Source organism: Canis lupus, chromosome 32 (assembly GCF_011100685.1).
Source record: "Canis lupus familiaris isolate Mischka breed German Shepherd chromosome 32, alternate assembly UU_Cfam_GSD_1.0, whole genome shotgun sequence".
Taxonomy (NCBI): domain Eukaryota; kingdom Metazoa; phylum Chordata; class Mammalia; order Carnivora; family Canidae; genus Canis; species Canis lupus.
Window position 1 is genome coordinate 30,687,440 of NC_049253.1, and position 22,208 is coordinate 30,709,647.

General features: G+C 36.5%; 1 protein-coding gene across 2 annotated transcripts in view; it reads right to left on the minus strand.

Annotated features, from left to right (window-relative positions):
- ARHGAP24 (Rho GTPase activating protein 24) overlaps window positions 1-22,208 on the minus strand; it is a 743,240-nt gene that overhangs the window by 272,583 nt on the left and 448,449 nt on the right. For both annotated transcript variants that reach the window (XM_038582212.1, XM_038582211.1), the window contains exon 3: window positions 12,007-12,094. In XM_038582212.1, the coding sequence (XP_038438140.1) occupies window positions 12,007-12,094 (88 nt within the window). The remainder of the gene's footprint in view (window positions 1-12,006; window positions 12,095-22,208) is intronic.

Below are 22,208 nucleotides of genomic sequence, written 5' to 3' on the forward strand. Positions count from 1 at the left end.
ACGGTCTCTGAAAACTAATAAGCACTTTTTCCTACCCACTCCTCTTTCTTGTCATAGACACAAAATGTTATTTTAAAAGCATGCTGATCAAGTAGGAGTTCATGGGAAACCTTTTTGTATGGGATCAGGGGTCCTTAAACCAATGCTACTTCGTAACAGTCTAGTGACTGTCCTCTAAAGTTGGTGAGGGCCATTAGACTCATAGCTGGTTGATGCACTTTGAATTAATGTAAAAGTTCAAATTTAGGTTTATTACTCTGATGTTTGAAATATAAGCACTTGATTAGCATTGAGTTCTATATTTTCACAAAATTAGCTGAATGCCTGTGTGAGGATAGCCTGGTATCTGAATGCTGCTAAGCTCCCTAAGAATCAGGACTTCTTTGAATTGGCACTGCAAACGAAACAGCCAAGTGGGTAGGTAGCTCCCCAGGACAGCCTGGATCAGTAGGACACACACATGAATCACACTGCATGTCCCCAGTACATCCCCTCTCTCTATTCCACAAGTACCCCTTTCTGGTCTCAAAACTTCCTTTATGCTTTGCCAATATTTCTTCAGCCTGAAATTCCTAACCCCAGAGTCATCTAATCAAAATCCTGTCATTTCTTTAAATTCTAACTGCAGACTCACCATATATCTAAAGCAAACAGTTTGGTATTTAGCAAAACAGTTAGCAAAGTGCCTGGAATGAACTGGGGTTTTATAATTCCTAGGTGGTTCTTCTGCTAAATTGCCAGTTTTCTTATTTAGGCTGTAGGGATGTCAGCAGGTTAGACCAGTATATTTCTGCAAGATCCAGGATATCTCAGGATTGCCATTTGGGCCCTTCTAGGCCTGATGTAATGGGGCTGTAAAGAAGAACAATTTTTAAGAAAGGCAGCATTTGAATAATGAACCAGGCAAATGAACCTAAAGATGAATAGACAAAGATAACATTTGTTTCAAAGCCAGGAAGTCCAACAGGCTCAAGGGTGCATGACTGGGTTGCAGATGATTCTTGAGATTTCACTTTTTGAAACATTCAGAACTACTTCAGCTCAGTTTTCTGTTAAGAAGAAGGAAGAGAAGGAGAAGAAGGGGGAGGAAGAAGAAGAGGAAGAGGGGAAGAAGAGGAGGGGGAGAAAAGGAAAGGAAAGGAAAAAGAAAAGAGAAAAGAAACAAAAAAAAAAAAAAAGAAGGAAAAGGAAAGTAAAAGAAAAGAATGAAAGAGCCTTCCCTGGTTTGCTGAGAGTTGGCACAGGGCATAGTGATATGCCAGTTTTACCCTCGCTGCAAGCTTAGTTCCCATCCCAAATTATCAGCAGATGTCTGCTGCACACTCATTTTCCTTCTGCTACACTCCTTTTCCTGTGAAGTATGTTTTCTCTTTCTCATTCCCATATCATTTCTAACATATTGGTTGTTCTATTGACTGGCCATGGACTCACTCAGACACTCTTTCCCCAGCTAAGATACAGCTCCAAGAGGCCCTACCACAGGAAAAAAACAACCTGGAGAAACTCTCTTTTCATAGTAACAGGCACTGACACTTGTTAAGCACTTCACTACTTTCTTAACATGACTGGATTTCAAAGCCCTCTTCAATTATTGGATAAAAAAAGACAGGTAAACATACACAGCCCATGAATGCATAACTAAAACAATGTCACAAAGGAAAAGGAGGGAGGAAAATCACCTTTATGCCAGCTTGTTAATAAACAGCTGCTGCCACCCAAATACTAAAAGACACTATTGGTTTTAGTGTTAATGAAGGATGCAGTGCAAACTACTTTTCTTTTAAAGAGTACAAGTCTGTGAAATTCATGAACTTCTCTGGTCTCCAGTATCCTTCAGTGTAGAGAAAGCTATGATCAAGTTGAATAATTCAGAGCTGCAAGGCTTTTAAAATTTTGATTAATACAGTGCCATCATTCCATAGATAATAAAACTGAAGTCTAGTTTATTCATTAACTCAACAGACCTGCGTTGAGTATATACTATAGGACAACAGCCACTCTGCCAGGCACCAGCGATAGAATTCAAGAGCTTCAAATCTAATGAGGAAGAAAGAGAATACAGACAACATAAGATAAGAAATGTGAGTCCCAAGGAGAGATGAAGAAAATGCAGAGTACATTAACTGTTTAAACCTTTAATCTCATTTATTTGTCCTCTTTATTTTTCTCAACTCCTAGATATTTGGCTTCTATGGGATCTAGAAAATAAACCTATCCATATTCTTGTCCTGAATTGGTATAAGAAAGCTGTAGACTGTGGTGGTTTTGTGGACTCAGATGGATGTGAAACCTGGTTTCAGCATTTATTAGAAATGTGAATATACACTACTGCTTACCAGAAAGGAAATTGGTATCAATCACAAATGTGGTCACGTATTAAATGAGTCATTGTATATAAAGCCTGGCATGTTTCATATAAGGCCAGACACCTATTTCAGTAAACCTTAGCTGTAAATATGATAGCAGTGTTTCTCATTGCTGATGTTAAAGGAAACTTGGTGGGTTAGGGGTAGAGAGATGTTAATAAATGAGTGGTAAGAAAAATAAGCTACCCCTCTGAGAAAACGAGCTCATTAGTTCTCCCAGTAAGCAAAGTAGTGTCATTTTCCTTAAGATATTAAATTTTTAAGATGCTAGCGTACATTGTAAAACTGTGAGTTTAGAAGCCACTTTGAACTTGTTTGATCTTGCAAGGGATGCCTCCATTTTAGAATACTTATATCTCCCTGCACTTGTACAGACTAAACAAAACATGGTTTGGTTTGGTTTGGTTTGGTTTGGTTTGTGTTTGTTTTCATGCTAAGCATACCCATCTCCTATTATTGATATTCATTTCTTAAAAGTTACATAACAGAGTTCAGCTCTGGGCAGAATCTGGAGTTCTAAATGAGCTAAGACAGGGTTTAAACAGAGAATTTTGGTTTGGTCACTAAAAGTTTTTAGATTCATCATGATTGGGGGAGGGGAAGGTATTATTAAAAGATGACGCTTCTAAATAAAACTGTTGGCAAACCGCTCCTGAATCATGATTTTGAGGCTGTGGGTGATGCTATGGCCTGGGGAGACAGGCTGTCTCAGAGTTCTAATTCTGGCTCTGGTGGCACCAGTGGGGATTAGTGATTTATATTAGTATCTTCAGCTTCTTTTTCATAGGTTTGCTTTTTTTATCTAGCTACAGGATCCATAAGCTATGGCCCATGGGCCAAATCTGGTCTATCTATTTTTTATATGTTTTTAAGTGGTTGGAAAAAAATCAAAAGAAAAGTAATATTTCTTGCTATTTGAGCATTATATAAAATCCAAAATTTTGGTGTTCATTAATAAAGTTTTATTGGAACACAGTCAATACTCATTTGTTTACACTAGAATGGCAGAGTTGAGTAGTTACAATAGAGATGATCTGGCCTGCAAAACCTAAAATATTTATTCCCTGGTCCTTTCCAGAAAATCTTTGCTGACCTCTGATGTGGCATACAGAATGAATACTAGAATTAAATGGGGGATGGATGAACATTCTACCAATTCTGTAAAAGAGCACTCTTCAATAAACACTCTTCACAAGTGTGATCATAAGATCACACTCCAAATCGGTTCACAAATGTGCCAAATGCCTTCTGGTTGACATGGCAGCCACTAGAATTTCAAGGGATTACAAACATTTCAAAATGCCCTTTGTATCATTTTAATAGCCTCTTTCAAATGTATATTTTAAGGCATTTTAAGTAGGAAGGGAATTTTGAAGCAAATTTTTTTTAAATAAAAGAATACATAGTAGCAAAAACATGCTGATTTTCAAGGCATTTATTTAATTCATGTTCAGAATTACTGTGTATATATAATTATGTTTTCATACCATAAACAACTCCTACTCACATTCTCTAAATGATTTCCACACATTAACTAAGAAAAAAAATACAAGCTTCAAGGCTGCCTACAGACTTAGGCAGACAAAAAAAAAGAGACTGTCCTAGTTGCCTTTGGGTAACAAATATAATTGCATGGATTTCGCCTTACTGTACTAACACAAAAGGGGGGGGGGAGTTAAGATAAAGAGAGTGGCATAAATTAAATGCCTTAGCAGCATATTTAACTAATGATTAAGAAAATGACCAACTTTTATGCCTGTTTTTTGCTAGAATACTATTAAAATATCTCCACATTTTCACACAAAATAGACATCAAATACTGGTTTATATTTTTAAATGTCATTTAAATGACAGCAAATTAACATAACCAATGACTTTATTCATCCTAAGACGAATTGTAAATATAGACATGGGTGATAAACTATCATTGCAGGGGCCAAATAATTATCTCAAAAATCAAAAACTGGCCAAGCTTTCTTCTTTCTCATAGACACCCAGAGCTATCTCTCAGAACTATCTATTTTCATATGGCCTATTCCATAGTGCAGCTGCACTGACCATCTAAATTGGTTCAAGTTTTGGTAAATTAAAAATTGTACAGTCTCCAGACCCAGGAAATGTTCCGCCTAGAAAGAGTTCTTTTTATAAATGCATGAAATAGGTCTGGAGAGTTACATTATCATAGAACCAGTAGAGAAAACAACTAGACCAGGGGGATAAAAGTAAAAACTGATTAACTGTATACCATGTGATTACAAATAAGAGAAAAAAAATTTTTGTCACATTTATGCATGCATGTATACAGATGGAATAGATAGATGCATAGGAACATAGAGATAAATAGCTAAATATGGAGAAAAAGATAAATTGATAAATAGAAATTAATAAAGTCTCTGGACCCCAAATTTAAGCTATGGATCTTAATCTAGAGTCCACTATTGGGTTTCAGGGAATCTTTGAAATCCCCCAAATTGTTTGCAATTTCGTTAAGTATTTACATTTTTCTGACAAAATGATACACAATGCCGATTTTGGGTTAAGTCCCCATGCTCCCTAACTTTTCACTTAGCTCATAAAAATGCTGAAATTTACAGAAGTGATACGCAATTGTCAGAGGGTACTGGAGATAATTAGCATAATAACAGCTAATGGCAGGATAGATGACACCTTCTCCTTTTGTGAAGGGCTTAATTTCATTTCCAGGCAGATGAAAATCACTTTGGATTACCCTTCAAAATTCCTCTCTTTTATTTTTTCATTTCCATAGCTGTCTCTTAATCTTTCATCTCCTTTTCTTCTGTGTTTACTTCCTTTCTTTTCCTGGAGGAGGGATGAAGATAAGAAAACCTCCCAGTTCTAGTTATTATTGATTTGGGGCACTGGGACGACATGGAGCTTTGAGAGTCTGGAATATTGGTAACTACCCTTGAAAATCATAATGAATCTTCCCTTGGAGAATACCTGTGCAGGTCAGTGTACTGCTTTCCAACATACGAGTAATATTAAGTGTGCTTGCTGGTGGCTAGATAGTGAGTGATAACTTGGCTAGCATGTGAAGGGAGTCTGTGAAGAAGCTGAGACAGTTTTAGCAAAGTGAGTTCCATAATAAGGAATGCTGAGCTCCAGCATGAAACAGTTTTCCATAGGAAAAAATTACAGATGCACATTCCTTCTGTGATATAGTTATTCGCATATAAGTAAGGCATCTGCAGGCAAGTGAGTTTTTCTCTCCAGTTTTTTACGACAGGATAGCTGTGACCTTAGAACATACGTTCAAAAGAACTGTAAGTGGGCACCTTTATCTAGTCCTATTTTTATGATAGGCTTAAACATAGAAATAATTGCAAATAAATGAGAAAATGTCTATTCTCACTTCAAGTGCCAAACTCTTAATACAAAAATATCTATTTCCCTTAGTAATAATAAAAATCTGCATGTTCATATTTCAGAAATCAGGCTCCAGCCTCTAACACTTCATATTTTTAAGCCAGAATCTATATAACTTCATTTTGATTTTCTGGAACTTTACCTTTGTAAAGATAAGTCAGTCACACACACACACACACACACACACACACACACACACACACGCACACACACACATGCATTCACTGATAGTGTCAGCTATTTGACCGTTGATTGAATTTATTGTGCTTCAGTTTCTTTACCTGGAAATGGAGACAACAGAGCTGGCCTCCTGGAGCTGTGATAATGATCAAATTAAATGATAGATACAAAGAGCCTGGAACATTGCCTGGGATACAGAAAGCTAGATACAAATAAAGCTATAGCTACTCTCATGGATTCCCTACTTCTCTGTCTAGATCCTAGAGGCTGGTATGTTGGCTACTGATGACTCACAGAAGCCTTCATGGAAATTGCTCTCCTTTGCAACAGGGAGCTGCTTCACCGGAGTTTATCTGTCTCCCCTTTCCCCATCACAGCTAGACTAGCTGATGCCAGGAAACCATGTCTGGTTCCTTTTAGAGTAGCTCTGAGGGGGATTCCAGCTCTGGGGCCCCTGCAGCATCAGCTGAGACCTCAATTGCAACTGTGCTGTGGGCCAGCTCCTCCTTATGCCTGATCCTGCTTTCCTTGCTTCTCGCAGATGAAATATCTCCAGAGGGCATTTCCCCCACTACATGGTTTAAAAATCTATCTATCTATCTATCTATCTATCTATCTATCTATCTATCTATCTATCATCTATCTATCCATCCATCTTATGTATCTATCTATCCATCTATCTATCTTCTATCTCCAGTATAATTAACATACAGTGCTATATTAGTTTCAAGTATATGATATAATGATTCAAAATTTTTATGCATGACTCAAGATAAGGTATTTTTAACCTCCTTCCCCTGTTTCACCCATTCCCCCATCCACCTGCACTCTGGCAACCATTTTCTTCTCTGTATTTAAGAGTATGTTTTTTTGTTGTTGTTGTTCATTTGTTTGGCTTCTTTTTTTTGTATATTTTTTTATTGGAGTTTGATTTGCCAACATATAGTATAACACCCAGTGCTCATCCCGTCAAGTGTCCCCCTCAGTGTCCATCACCCAGTCACCCCATCCCTCCACCCTCCTCCCCTTCCACTAACCTTTGTTTGTTTCCCAGAGTTCGGAGTCTCTCACGTTCTGTCTCCCTCTCTGATATTTCCTACTCATTTTCGCTCCTTTCCCCTTTAATCCCTGTCACTACTCTTTATATTCCTCGAATGAATGAAACCGTGTAATGTTTGCCCTTCTCCGATTGACTTACTTCACTCAGCATAATACCCTCCAGTTCTATCCACGTTGAAGCAAACGGTGGGTATTCGTCATTTCTAATGGCTGAATAATATTCTCAAATTCTACATATGAGGGGAATCATATGGTATTTGCATTCCTCTGACAGGCTTGTTTCATTTAACCTTATACCCTCCAGATCCATCCATATTTTTGCAAATGGCAATTTCATTATTTTTTAAAAACAATATAAAATATACATACTATAATATTTTCTTTATCCATTCACCTGTTGATAGATACTTGAGTTGCTTCCACGTCCTGGCTCTTCTAAATAATACTAAATAATGTTGCAATAAACATAGGGATGCATATATCTTTTCGATCCACAATTCACCTTTTAACATCACTATCCATCAGAGAATGTTACTCCAGAATCCAATCAAAGAGCACAGACAAATACAGATAAAAAGTTGTCTTTCCATTACCCTGGAATTGCTGTTAAGATCAAAATCTGAAGAGAAAAACTACTAAAAACTCACCTTCTAAGTTGAAAACCACAATGGAAGTTGTACCTAGCCACTTCCCTTCAGGGCTTACAGAAAATGCATTTCAGAGAAAAAACCCAAACCCCATTTCTCTGCCCCTGACTATGACAAGAGGAAAATTAGGACAAAGAAAGTGCCTCTTGGAGAAAAGTTTTCAAAATAAACCCTATTTTTTTGAAGGGCAGGAAAAGACATTTTCTCAGCCATCAGAACAAGTCAGGAAAGCACAGGAGAGTTGCTGGTAAATTCTGAAGTATGCTAGAACTGTCACTTATACTTTCTCCAAGTTGAAGACTAACATGAATATTTGCAAGTCATTCAATCTGCAGGGCCTGAAGCTCATACTTCATGGAGAAAAGGGAAAGATGACAGCATTGAAGGAAGCGGTAATAGCGAAAGAGCCTTTGTTATCCCGCCTTAGCAGACCAGGATATATGAGTTTCCTGGTAGCTGGATAAGCATAAAGAAAGCAGCTGGCCTTGGGGCCTTCTGATGGTATCCCATCTAACAGGACCATGACTACATTGGAAAATCCTACTATGTGAAGCAGATTTCCCATTCGAGGGATCCTGAATAATTCACAAATGTACTCTATGAGTGAATCAGCTTTTGGAGAGGGAGGTAATAACCAGTCAGTGTTAAGAGGCTAACCTCAGCAACAGCTTCTATGTAGACACACTTCTATCTTCTTCCATCTTTCTCTTGGTGGCATTATCAGAAAGGAAGGCAGAGAAATGGGACATAAAGAATTTCCCTCCACTTTAGCCACTAGAGCTACAAAGAGCACTTTGCTGCACCAGGGGATGGAGAGATCTTACACAGCAGGAAATAAGAGTTCAATACAACCAAGTTAGGAGTAGCTATCGCCAATAATAAAACCATTTCATATGATTGTGAGTCCTCCATAAACCCAGTAAACATGCACACTTCAATGAGTATTTATCCAGCACCTTGCATTTTACTACACCAGGTGTTAGAGACACCATGATGAAAAGAAAGAGGTAGCTCCTACCTATTATGGAATACACATTTCTTGTCTCCTTTTGCCAGCCTGCAGTCTCTGAATCTCTGTCTTCCCCCTCTGACAGACTATTCTTCAAAGAAAGTTAAGACATCATCATCCATTAATTACTCTGTTTAGTTCTTTTAAGCAGCATAAGGAAAATTTGCCCAGAACACATTTTGAGAAGCAAAGAGACTGACTGCATTTTCTTGAAATAAGTACTATATGTTAAATTCTGCCAACATTCCTTTCTCAACCACATTTCCCCAATGCTTAGCACTTGGCCATAAAAGTTCACTCCAGTCTACAATTTGGCATGCCTGACAGCAAAGTCTTCAAATTTGCCAATTTGGCTAAAATCCCCATTTTGAATAAGAGGTAGAGAAATAGGAAAAAAAAAAAAAAAAACTGGAGCGAAATGCTATAAATCATGGAATTATTTAGAGACAATCCATTTCATGGGATAATAACAAGTCTGAAAGAAGCTAATCCTAAATTATGGTAGATTTGTTTTCAGATAGATTTTTTACAAAAATTTAAAACCTGCATAGAAATATACAAACAAATCTAAGTAATATACAAAGATCTGAGACTTTCAATTCTACTGAGAAATCTTTTTTTGTATTATTTACGCATAGCTAGTACTTAATTTCAGAGGACATTTCAGACTAAAGCAAAACAGAAATGACAACACAAAAACTCCTATCTACATAGCATATATGGATATATATATACACACATATATATAAAATTATAAAGAATTATATACTATAATATAATATCCTATAATACAAAGAATTATAAAGATATACAGCACCTATACCAACAAACTGTGTGTGTGTATATATATATATATATATATATGCACAAAGTACATATATATGTACACACTCATACACAAAGGTGTGTGTATATATAAGGTACTAGATTATTTGGCAAAGAGCTTTTGGGAGGCTTTTGTTAGTTTTGTTGAAATCAGTATTGGCAGGTGAGATTAAAGGATTTAATCCTACCCATTGATATACCTTGGGTAGTTGGGTTTGAGGTATTTGTACATAAGGACAAAATCATGTTAGATCTGCAAACATCATTTGTAGGATGAGTTTTCAAATGATTGAGAGAATTCCACAGACAAGGTCTATATAGAATAAGAATGTGTTCTTAGGATCTGCTGCCAGGCAGGACTACAGAAGGTTCTGTACAAGGCACTGACCACATTTCTGCAGTCCTTCCTGTTTACCACACTGTCTGAAAAATGAAAACACTCTTGCAGCTTTCCAGATTCCCTGTGTCAAACTATCACACAACTAGAATAATTAAAAAACATTATCTTATCATTCTCGTTTGCAAAGATGGATCAAGTGTACTTAGTAATCCTAATTTTGCAAAAATTGTCCAGAAATCATGTGATACATATCCCCACATTTTCATACAAGTACAGAAGTATTTGTCTGGAAATTCTATCTTAATGTGAGGTGCACACTAATAAAGACTCGATGACCAAGATTAATGGCACAAACACTGGATTTTCAATGTAGCCAGAGTGTTTTTCCAACTCTCTCTTTAAAGAAGTATTTGGCACAATTCTCTTGCCACTCCTTAAGGTAATTCAGAATTATAAAACCTAATTTGGAAGCTACTATATATTGTATTAATGATTCAGGAGTCATCTTTTCAAAGGAGCTATGGGCATAATATGTTTATTTCCAGAATTACTGCAGCAAACCTAAATTTCCTTGAAGATATTTTTTTTGAAAGGACAACCTTCAGATTTCACATCACACAGTCTTAAACTTCTTAGGCTTTGCTCATCAAAAGCCATTATGTCACATGCCCTGCACATGAAACGCATGCCCTAGAGCAACAATCTTAGAGGGGGAAGTTTGGGGGCTTGCTGGGCTTGAACACACAATTCTTTCTAGAACAATCTTGACAATATCCATCTATGTTATATCAGAACACCTTCACCAAAAGATGAAATCTCAACTCATTTAGCAGAAAGAATGACAGCACAGACCTTTCATATTATTGGAGATAAGGAGTCAAAGCTGTCAGTTTAATACCATGTTCACTGAAAAGCCAATAGGCACTAAGTTGCAAATAAATAGGGAAGGAAATTTCCTCTAGTGATACTTCAAAGACTTTGCAACATCTGGAATTTGGTTCCATACAGGGTATTCCACTAAAAAGTAAGTATAAAAAGATTTTAATAGGGCAAACAAGATTCAGGTTTCTTACAATGTGTTCTCCCTGGGGGAAAACAAATAATACAAGGCATCTGACTAACCTTTCTGCACTTCAGCTGCATTAATTAACATTTAGTCATGGATTCCATCATGAGCCAGATGAACTCAGTGCTACAGCTGTTTCCAGTGAGGGGGGGGGGGGGAATATGCTTCCACATTTTAGATTCCCAGCATTTATAAATCTGGAAAAACTGTTTTATTGGCTGCCTTTGTGCCAGCATTATTGATATGCTTTACATATTAGTCACCAAATAAATTCACATACATCCTAGACTGTGATTAAATCAGTGTCAGTATCGCATGAACTGGGTTAGCCAGAGCCAACGCTATAAAAGCCACGTTCCTAATCCTTTTCCGTACATCAAGGATTAAGGAAGGGCTAAAAAACAGATCAAAGAAGTAGATCATGGCCTTGAAAAAAATTATTGTTGAGTGAGTCAAATATTTAAGTGGAGATCAGGTACTTTGAGAGAGAAGGATGCAGATGACTAGGAAAAAAAAAAGGACAGATGTTGAAGAAATTTACCTACAGGATCTCATGGCTTGGCAGAGATGTCCTTCATGCTACAAGCCAAACATGTGGAAGTGGTTGGTTGGGAGCAAAGCTGAGTTACAGAACTGCATAGCTTGGCTAGTCGCTGAAAGAGGATTTTTGTTTTATTTTATTTTTAGAGCAAAGGTTCCTTTAAGATGTAGTCTGTGAAGAACTGTGACAGTGAATCAGCTGGGCAATGCATACCAACTATAGCACCTTGTACAATTTCTTTCTCTTTTTTTGCCAAATTTCATATCACAAGAGAACTATAAAACTGATTTTGTCTCTAATAGTCCCTTATAAATGCTATGTCATGACTCTGGTCAACTCTGGAATCTCATGAGGACAAATGGATATCCAGTAGTCATATGGCCATGTGTCTTTTATGTGTGTGTGTGTTCGATCATTTGTACTGGTGTACAAACCTGGAATAATAACCTTTGTAAATGCTAACCGAACTTGACACTTGCTTTTCCAAATTAATGGTCTTCACCACAACCCAAGAAGAATAAAGGTTGTGTGTCTTCACTTTTACCAACATGGAATGGCATTAAGTTAAACCAGAAAAATATCCTACCTGGAACTACTTCAAAGAGGAATTTTCCTGGGCTCTCTTCATTGCATGGATGTTCAAGGACTTTATTTCCAGGCAGAAAAATAGTACCCTGTGAACACAAATATCCCAAACATCAACATCATCATAAGGCAAATACTGAATATCATCATCATCATCAATGAATATCCGAAGTGTATTTGTCATCCAGGATACAGTAATATGCATCAGACTCATTTATATTCCCAACTAATCAAAAATCATGTAACAGAATCATATTCGTTCAACATTTAATAAGTATTTGTTGAGCACCTGATGTGTATTACATCTTGGGTTCATTTTAAGCACCGATTTATTAAATGCATTCTGTGTGCCAAAATTTTTACTGAGCATTCTACCAACGTCATATTATATAATTGTTAGAATAGTCTAATGGCTAGGTATTATTTTCCCCCACTTTACAGCTGTTCTCCAGGTTTTCCTTTTTTTCTGTTCAGTCTCCTCTGCTGGCTCTAAGTGTCCTTTAAATATTAAAGCGTTTTAAAGATGTATCTGTGATTCCTTCTCTTCTGAGTCTATGCTCTCTTCCTCCGAGCTTAATCATGCCTATGACTTCAATAACCAACTATAACCCAAATGAATATCAGATTAATATTTCTAACTCAGTATTCTCTGAGCTTTACACCTTTATATCCAAGAACTTATTGAATTTCCATCTGGATGTCTCAAAAGCATCTTAAAATAAATTTAGTCAAATTAAAAGTGCCCTTAATTTGGTCATATTTATGTATTGCCTGGCTTTGTGACTGGCATCTTCTTCCAATCAGTTGCAAAAGCCAAAAATGTAGGAGTCATTACCTCTAGTATATTTCTACTACCTACCACCACTTCCTAACACTTCCTAGTTCAAGTGACTATTATCTGTAATCTGGTATGGTTTTGCTGTGTTTTTCTATTTTTTTTTAAGATTTTATTCATTTATTTGAGAGAGAGAAAGAGAGAGAGAGAGAGAGAGAGCATGCACACACGAGTGGGGGAAAGGCAGAGGGAGATGCAGACTCCCCGTTGAGCAGGGAGTCCATCTAGCACAGGGCTCAATCCCAAGACACCCCCAAGATCATGACCTGAGCTGAATGAAGGAAGACACTTAACTGACTGAGCCACCCAGGTACCCCTGTGGTCTGGTATGTTTCAAATTCACTGAATTCCCTATAATACTCAAAAATCTTTCTTTTTTTTTAAAAAAAGATTTTATTTATTTATTCATGAGAGACACACACAGAGAGAGAGAGAGAGAGAGAGAGAGGCAGAGACATAGGCAGAGGGAGAAGCCTGCTTCATGCTCCCTGCATTCAGGGAGCCCAATCTGGGACTCGATTCCGGAACTCTAGGATCACTACCTGGGCTGAAGGCAGGCACTAAACCGCTGAGCCACCCAGGTGATCCTCAAAATCTTTCAATCCACTTTTTTCCTTAATGTAGTCAAAATATCTTCAGAAACAGAAATTTCACCTTGCAACTTTGTTGTTTAAAAATCTTCAATGCCAAAAAAAAAAAAAAAAAAAAAAAAAAATCTTCAATGCCTTTCATCTGCCCTAGGATCACCTAGGATCACGTTCTGAATGGTCTACTCCATCCACGTCTATAAGCTCATTTTTCTACTCTTATGCTTTTGATGCTTTCTATGGCTTTCTATAATCAAGCTGATAAATAAATAAATAGCATAAATTCTCTAAGTAGTATCATATTCCCATCTACCATAGGACTACAATCTTTCCTGGATTATTTTATAACCATTGATTGATTGATTAATCCAAAATATACTTGTGTAGCTTCCAGCAAATTTTCCTGCATTGATTTACCATTGTATGCAATTATGTTATTTGTAAAATTATTTTATTAATGTCTATCTCCATCATCAAACTCTAAGAGAGCAAGGATAACGTGTGTTTGCTCCATTGATTTACCACCAATGTCTAGTGTTTTGCCTGCCATAAGATTAATGGTAAAAATTGTTAAGTGAATAAGTACTGTGAATGCAGTAAAGCCAAAATTCAAAACCACGCATGTCAGATTTAAAAGCCCATGTTATTGTAAACCATATTATATAGTCCAGCTTTGCCAGCTTGAAAGCAATATTTAACTCAAGTGATATTGTACTCAATTTTCATCCTACTTGGTTTGGTACAGAAAATTATGATCATCAATTCTGTCCACTTCTAGGCTTAGAGAGATAAAGCATAATACTCCCTAAGTAAAATCCAAGGAATTATAGGTTAGACACACCCCTCTCCCTCCCTGCTTACAAGATGAAGTGTTGGAGGTACTGCTTTTGTTTTCCTCCTCCAGGAAGTATATTTTCCTATTTCTCATCACATCTAGTGTCTCTGGCCTATGGATCACATTTTGTTTTCTTGTATTTTCCAATCATTTAAAAAAAGTATTAAATATCTGAGAATATTCATCATAATTAAGACCTTTTTAATCTATAGGCTTGACATGGTTTCCATATAAAGTGATAGAATTAGTTGTTTCAATTAAAAGTTTATTTTACTTACTGAAATTATTTTGTGAAGTAATTAAAATTGTTCTAACACTTAGCTGAGTGTTAGAACATAGCATCTAACTTTCTAGACAGTTACAATATTCATTTATGCATGCATGTATGCTTGTATACTTGTATGTGTGCATGTATGGCTCCTGTTTACTTCTATGCCTTCAGGCTCTACTTCAGATCTTAATCTGTACATATATTGTAGAAGTTGAATTCAAGCCACCTTCCTGCATAAACAATTCTCCTGCATGAGCCATTCTCCTTCATGAAATCCCAAACTACTTCACTTGGTTATTAAAAAACAAAGTAGTGCTGCCATTTGTTGTCTTTTTCATACATGTGAAATAGCTACTTCTGGCTGAGATTTTTATTTTAATTTTCAAATTTGACATCTTACAGATTTTATATTTTGACTGTTTTCCAAATAAATTGTGAAGTCAGCATAATAGTTTAAATATCAGTAGACAATGGTTAGGGGAGGTTATGCTATAATTGACAAACATTTGCTGTGGTTTATCCTAGAAGTCATTCAGTGAGTAAAATAAAGCATTTAATTGAAACAGCTATCTTGATCACTTTGTATAGAAACCATATAAAGTCTATCACTGAGAGAAGTCTTGATAGTGAGTTATTTTCAAAGTATTCTGTAATTTTATATTGTTAGAAAATGTAGATAAAATTTAAAAGCCTGTAATTTACCCACCGCCATAGATAATTAATATTAGCCCTATACATCCTCCCATATTTGCATATGTTTATATATGTGTCTGCTAACACCTACAGTAATTTTTTAGAAAAGCAATCCAAATGAAGTCTAATTTATTATCTGTTTCAAAACTTAAAAAAATCACATATTGTTATGCCAATTTAGCAATCAACATCATTTTTTAAAAGATTTTATTTATTTGACAAAGAGAAAGAGAGCACACAAGCAGTGGGAGGGGCAGAGGCAGAGGGAGAAGCAGGCTCCAGCTAAGCAGGGAGCCCAACGTGGGGCTCCATCTCAGGCCCCTAGGATCATGCCCTGGAGCCAAAGGCAGAGCTTAACCGACTGGGCCACCCAGGCACCCCATAAAGAACATTTTCATGAATATCCATGAAGCTAAATCTTAGCTCCTCCTTAACCTATTCTGTAGGACAAATCCCTGAGAAACTAGTAGTCAAAAAGTATGCACCATTCATATGGGTTTGGTTACTTCTTCCAGAGCTGCCCTGAATCAACTAAGCAAACAGAGCTAATGAGCAAGTAAAATAAAAGTGCCCATATTACTGAGAGGTAGTTTGTTGAGACACTACCATATGTCAGATATTATTTCTAAAACTACTTCATCAGATGTGAAGCATGCGAAAGAAATGAACTCTTTACTCTCAATGCAAGAATAACATTAACACATGACTATACAAGAAAGGCTTACCTACAAGTATGTAGAAAAGCAAACAGATATAACAAAAGTGTGAGAAGACAGTGTCATTAGGGCAGTCTGACTAGTTAAGAAAAGTGATAAGAAAAACCGGTTTTCAAAGAAAGATTAGATTTTAAGATTTGGTAAGCTAGGGATAATCTTTCAGAATGGAGGAAATAACACATCAGCAAAAGCAAATAATTAGGGCCATGTGCGCAGAGCACGGTAAATAAGAGAATTTTTCCAGGGAGGAAAAATTAGGAAGTAAAGACTATTGGTGATGCTGAGGACACCTCATGGAAAGTCTAACCCTGGGCAAAGGATGCTGCATTTGACCTCTCAGTTAGTAACTGAGGACAAGGGCAAAACAGATGGAGATTTAGGATACCAGCCTCCTAGATGATTGTTACCATGAAGCAATTATTTTGTCATAGATGGCGACATCAAGACTTATAATAAAAAGGTACTGGTGTCAGAAATGGCATACATTTGCACCAGGGATGCATTACTGGAGACAAGATTTTTGGAAATATAAAAGAAACTGGGCACAGTTTAAGCACAGGGCATGAAGAAGGAAGAGTCAGAGATGACTTTGACTTTTCTGTGTATCTAGAAAGAAGGTGGTGCCTCTCTTATTTGAAATGGGGAATTGGGAAGAATTAAGTTCCATTGAGCCCATGTACTTGAGCCCAAAGTGTGATATTGTTTAATTTTCTGTTAGTAGCTAGGTAGGATGCTCTCTCTGTTTGCCCCGCCCCCTTTTTCCACCCATCACTTTATTCTGTAACTCAGGAGACTAATCTCTATAAATTTCATCAACCAGGCTCTCTTGACCTCTGACTTCAGGTTGGATTTGAGAGGTCATAGCAGAAAATAAGAAGGCCACAAGACAAGCAGACTGAGGTATTTATTAACTTGTCCTCCTCCAAGATAAGCTCCCTAGTTGCATTGGATACCTTAGTCCACATCTCCTAAATTTCAGGCTTCACCAGGTTCCAGTGGAACTAACAGGTCCCAGATATTTTCCCTATCTGTGGGTTTCTATGAACTGTTTCGACACTATAAATGGTTTCTTTATCATACACTCTACAATTACCCCCTTTTAAAGTGGAGCCGTCAATTTCTTGCTGGGATCTTGAGTGACAAACTAGTCCACTGCAAGTGTTCCTAGTTTTCTACGAAATGGCATATATTACCCCATAATGTTCAATATGCTTCACTGGAAATTTGGAGGATCATGGAGAAGAGGCTCAAGTATAAGAAGGAGATGTAACCTTTTATTTTTTTAATATTTATTTATTCATGAAAGACACACAGAGAGAGAGAGAGGCAGAGACATAGGCAGAGGGAGAAGCAGGCTTCCTGCTGGGAGCCTGATATGAGGACTCGATCCCAAGACCCCAGGACCACGACCTGAGCCAAAGGCAGATGCTCAACCACTGAGACACACAAGAGCCCCAAGATGTAACCTTTTGATCCAAGTTCAGTATCTAAGACAATAATTTAATGTCAATAACTAATCAGCACGTTCAGAATAGAATTATGCTTTTTAAAAATCCATTATAGAGAATATCTGTTTCTCAAGAATCTTTAAAACTTTAGAATGAGATAATATTAAACAAAATCTTTTTATAGTTTGAGAGCTAAGAGTCGGTAAAAGAAACATAGTTGAGAACCATGTTAGTGTCTCATTTCCAGCTTAAATTGCTATTAGAAAAGGAGCTCATCTCTAGTTACATTCAAATCACTGAGTCAAAACCATAAGATATTATGGGGTAAAAGCAAGATGATGTTGAAAATAAGCACAGTAATCTTATTCTCTGGAATTTGGATTGAAAAAAATGTACCACGTGTAGTACCTTTGTTAGTTTCTATGAACACAGTAATAAAAATTTTCTTCCAGCACTAACAATGACCATGAACATCACAAGAGACTTGGCAAAGTCTCAGCTTGACAGTATATATATGTATTTGTAATGCAACGAGACAGAGGTTGAAAAATGATATCAAGGGGAAATAACTATTATTCAACAGGTTTTTTTGGAATAACATAGGTTTATTTGATTTTTCTTTCTTTTGTAGCAAGTAATTTCATTAAGCCATTCAACAAATATTTATTAAACAACACTTGACATATAACAGGCCCTCTCCAGGCACAGAAGATATAATGGTGAGAAATTCCAACAATGTCTTTGCACTCCTGAATCTTAGGATCACGCAGGGAAGGTTGAAAATTGAAAAGAAAAAAACAAACACACAAACCTAAAATTGTACCCAGAAGCACTGTGGCCATATAATAATCTACCAATGACAATGAAGTTTCTGGTTAGGTAAATCTGCCCTGCAAGTCAATCTACTTTGTTTCAGATTCCCACACTACCACCAGTTAACTAGATGACTTCAGGCAGGAGAGTTATCCTTCTTTTTCCACAGGTTCTACATTCTTAACATGTGATTAAAAATATAACCTACTTCATAAAGTCACTATGAGCTAATATGGGTAGTTTGTAGAAAAATGTCTGATACATACTACTTTTTTAGCTGTTTTAATATGAAAAAAATATCTTTCTTATATCCCAGAAGCCTCAAAGATATTTTGGGGCCATATTTTGCAAATCCCCAAATAATGAGATAGTTCTAGTAAAAGTTAAATATATATCTGCTAATATTATCATCTAGTCCAGTAAGTAGGGAAGTAAACTAATTGGAATATTTTAAGTCTTTTTTTTTTTTTTTACTATCATGTTTGTAAGCCTAGAGTAATAAAAACAAACAAACCTCTAATTAACAATTAATAGTATATAGCACAGCATAATGAAATTGATAATGATGATTGCTAACATTTCTTACCTATTACTTTGCTAAACTAATATGTACACCACTTATATCATTCATTTGCTCAATGACTGTGTGATGTAGGTATTTCTCATTTTATAGATGAGGACATGAAGCTCAGGGAGGCAAAGGGCCTGAGATGGTAAATTCCTAATACATATTTGAACAAAAAAAATGAATGAATAAATGAATACAAGCTCCTTTAAGGACTTTTTGATTAGTGACCCAGTTTATGTTCCTATTTCTAACCAATTACTGCTACTTATAACAGGTTGAAGAAGTTTTATAAAGAGTTTCTTCTTCGCCTCTGAAGTTAGTTACACCAATTCCTGGAATGCTGCTGGGGAGGAAAGTGAAGGAAGACTTGCAAATCCGTACAGTTTTAGAATCTACCAAAATAATTTTGAAATTACTTTGGGGGACACTGACCTAAGTATTATTATAAATTGCCTTATAGAGAAAATAGCACAGTATTCACAAAGCTGTCCACATTGTAGAATGTACTGTTTTTCCTCAAATAGATGTAATATTTCCAAACCATTATTTAAATTAACCATGACAAACATAATAACATGAGACTATTCTGTAGTTACTGAAAAAATAGAAATAAATTCTCTATATAGATGTCTCATGTTGCTACTTTATATTAACAGCAGATTTAGCACTTGAGAAGCATTGTCATTCTGGGTTCATTTTCATTTAAAGCAGCATTTGCATAATATTATTACACATGTTCAGATCCTTGGAGGCTAATTAATTGTGCATTAATTGTGATGGAGAGAAATATGTAATGTAATATGATACAATTCATTTAAAGGCTTTTAACTCTTTCTTCTCAGACACAAGGACCCGTGTGAAAACCCCCTAGGGACCAAGGTACATAAATTTATTCTCCAGTGGAGTCCTCCTGCATGAACATTCACCCTGGGAACATGGCCTTTACCATTCTAGCTACATTTAGATCACTCCTATTTGTCTACATGTTCTTGATTTATTGGAAAATGGAGACATTCCTTGACAACAGGAGGAAAACAGAAATATGGGAAAAGGAAGACATCATTATTCAAAATCAAAATTCCATAATCACACTCTCAAAATTGGTAGAGACCTTAGAAATGACCTCACTCATGTTTATCAAATATATGAATCCCTTTTCAATACTTTGATCGTCCAGAGTTTGGCCGAAATATCTCACTAATTTTCTTGTGGTGTTTCATGCCATTTTTGAAAGATTATAATTAAACGAAAAAAATCCAAATGTTGACACAAAATCCATTTCCTAACAATTTCTACCTGTGGAGTGAAATCCTCTTTTTTTTTTTTTTTTTCCCTCATCTTGAATCTTGTAGCTAATATCTACTGAGACTTATGTGCCAACATAAGTGCACATTGTAATCTTCTAAAATCCCTATGTGGAAGTACAATAATAACTGTCTATTTCACAGCAAGATTGTTGAGGCATAAATAGACTGAGTAGCATATGCAGTTGGTAAAGTGCAGAGATGCCACTTGACCCACCCTGAGTTCAAGCTCTACTTCCTTCATATGATGGAAAGCTACAATGCAATGTATTGGTTCATTTGCTTATTTGTTTTTTCATCAAATATATATTCAATATGTACTATGTGCTGAGGATCCTAAATGCTTAGGGGGGAGAAATAGAGATTAATAGCAGCTATCTTTGACTATTCGGGTCATAGATGATTTTTATTTTGCTCATTTTTTCCTATTTAAAAAATTGTTTAAAAGATTTTGTTTATTTATTCATGAGAGACACAGAGAGAGAGAGAGAGAGAGAGGCAGAAACACAAGCAGAGGGAGAAGCAGACTCCATGCAGGGAGCCAGACTTGGGACTCCATCCTGGGACTCCAGGATCATGCCCTGGGCCAAAAGCATGAAGGCAGATGCTAAACCGCTGAGCCACCCAGGTGTCCCAATTTTTTCCTATTTTTAAAATAACTTTAAAACATCGAGCACATTTTACTTCCATACCAATAAAAAAAATACAAGTATATTTTTAAAACAAAGGAAAATGACAGGAGAAGGCAAGGTTGGATAGGGGCATTGGGACCCTCAAGGTTAAATATCTGCTTTGCAGAAAGGACTGTGGAAGACCGTTCAAGAACATGATTAAATATAGTATAGTATTCTGAATATAGGCCACCTGAAGATAGCAAGTTCTACCTCCTGGAACCTGTAAATGTTATTTTATCAGAAAAAAAGGGTCTCTGTAGATGAAATTAAGAATCCTGACAGAGAATTATCCTGGATTATCTGGGTGGGCCTTAAACCCAATCACAAATCTCCTATTAAAAGAGGAAGATGTGATATGCCTGGCCGGTGTAGTCAGCTAAGCCTCAGACTCTTGGTTTCCGCTCAGGTCCTGATCTCAGGGTTATGAGATCGAGCCCAGCCTAGAGCTCAAGCCACTGAGATTGAGTTTGAGATTGAGATTGAGATTCTCACTGCCTTTTCCTCTGCAGCATCCTCCCACCTCTCTCAAATAAATAAACCATTTTTTTAAATAAAAGAGGCAGATATGATAATCACACAGAGGGGGGCAAGCAATGTGGAAATAGATGCAAAGACTGGAAGGACACAGTGACAAACTAAGAAATGCTGACAGTCACCAGAAGCTGGAAGACTCACTCCTAGAGCCTCTGAAAGAAGTCTGGCCCTGCATATTTACCTTGATTTCTAATTTTTTGGCTCCAGAACTGTGAGACAATACATTTCTATTGTTTCAAGACATCACATTTGTGGGAATCTGTTATAGCAAAGGAAACTAATATATATAAATTAATACATATAAAACATACTTTGAAGCAAAGCTTCCAATGATCCCTTCCTTGTAAGGAGCATGTAAAATGTTGAGGTTTTAAAAGAAGTCCACTGCTAATTCTCAAGTGTTGGAAGGGATGTTTAGCTTTTCATGAGCCAGTGATTTTGGGGGCAAGTCCACAGTGTACAAGGTCCTGAAATTAGACAGTAGCCAAAGAAAATCCCTCCTTACCCCACCCTCTATTCTCAATACGAGGAACTGATTAGCACCACATTCATGTCCTTGGAATCCCAGAACAGAGTATCTGTGGCAAGGTTAAGAGCCTTTATTTGGAGAGGACTGAGTTTAATTGCTAACCCTTCTCAATTAATTATTAGGACCTAGTCTTTGTATTTTATGTCCAAAATATATGCCATTTTGCAACGTTTATTATTTCTCAACCAGCAAAAGAAATGTCAACTGTTCAGAAGGTGATAAATGCGAAAGGTTTCAAATGACATCTATGGCAGTAGGAGAAAAAGGAAAGAAAAAAAAAAAGAATTCTTTTAGACTGTATGTCTCTACAAAACAGAAATATGAAGAGTAAAAACATAGCTATATAATATCTATTATGGGAAAATCTGGGACCCCTAAAAAGAAGGGTCCAAAAAG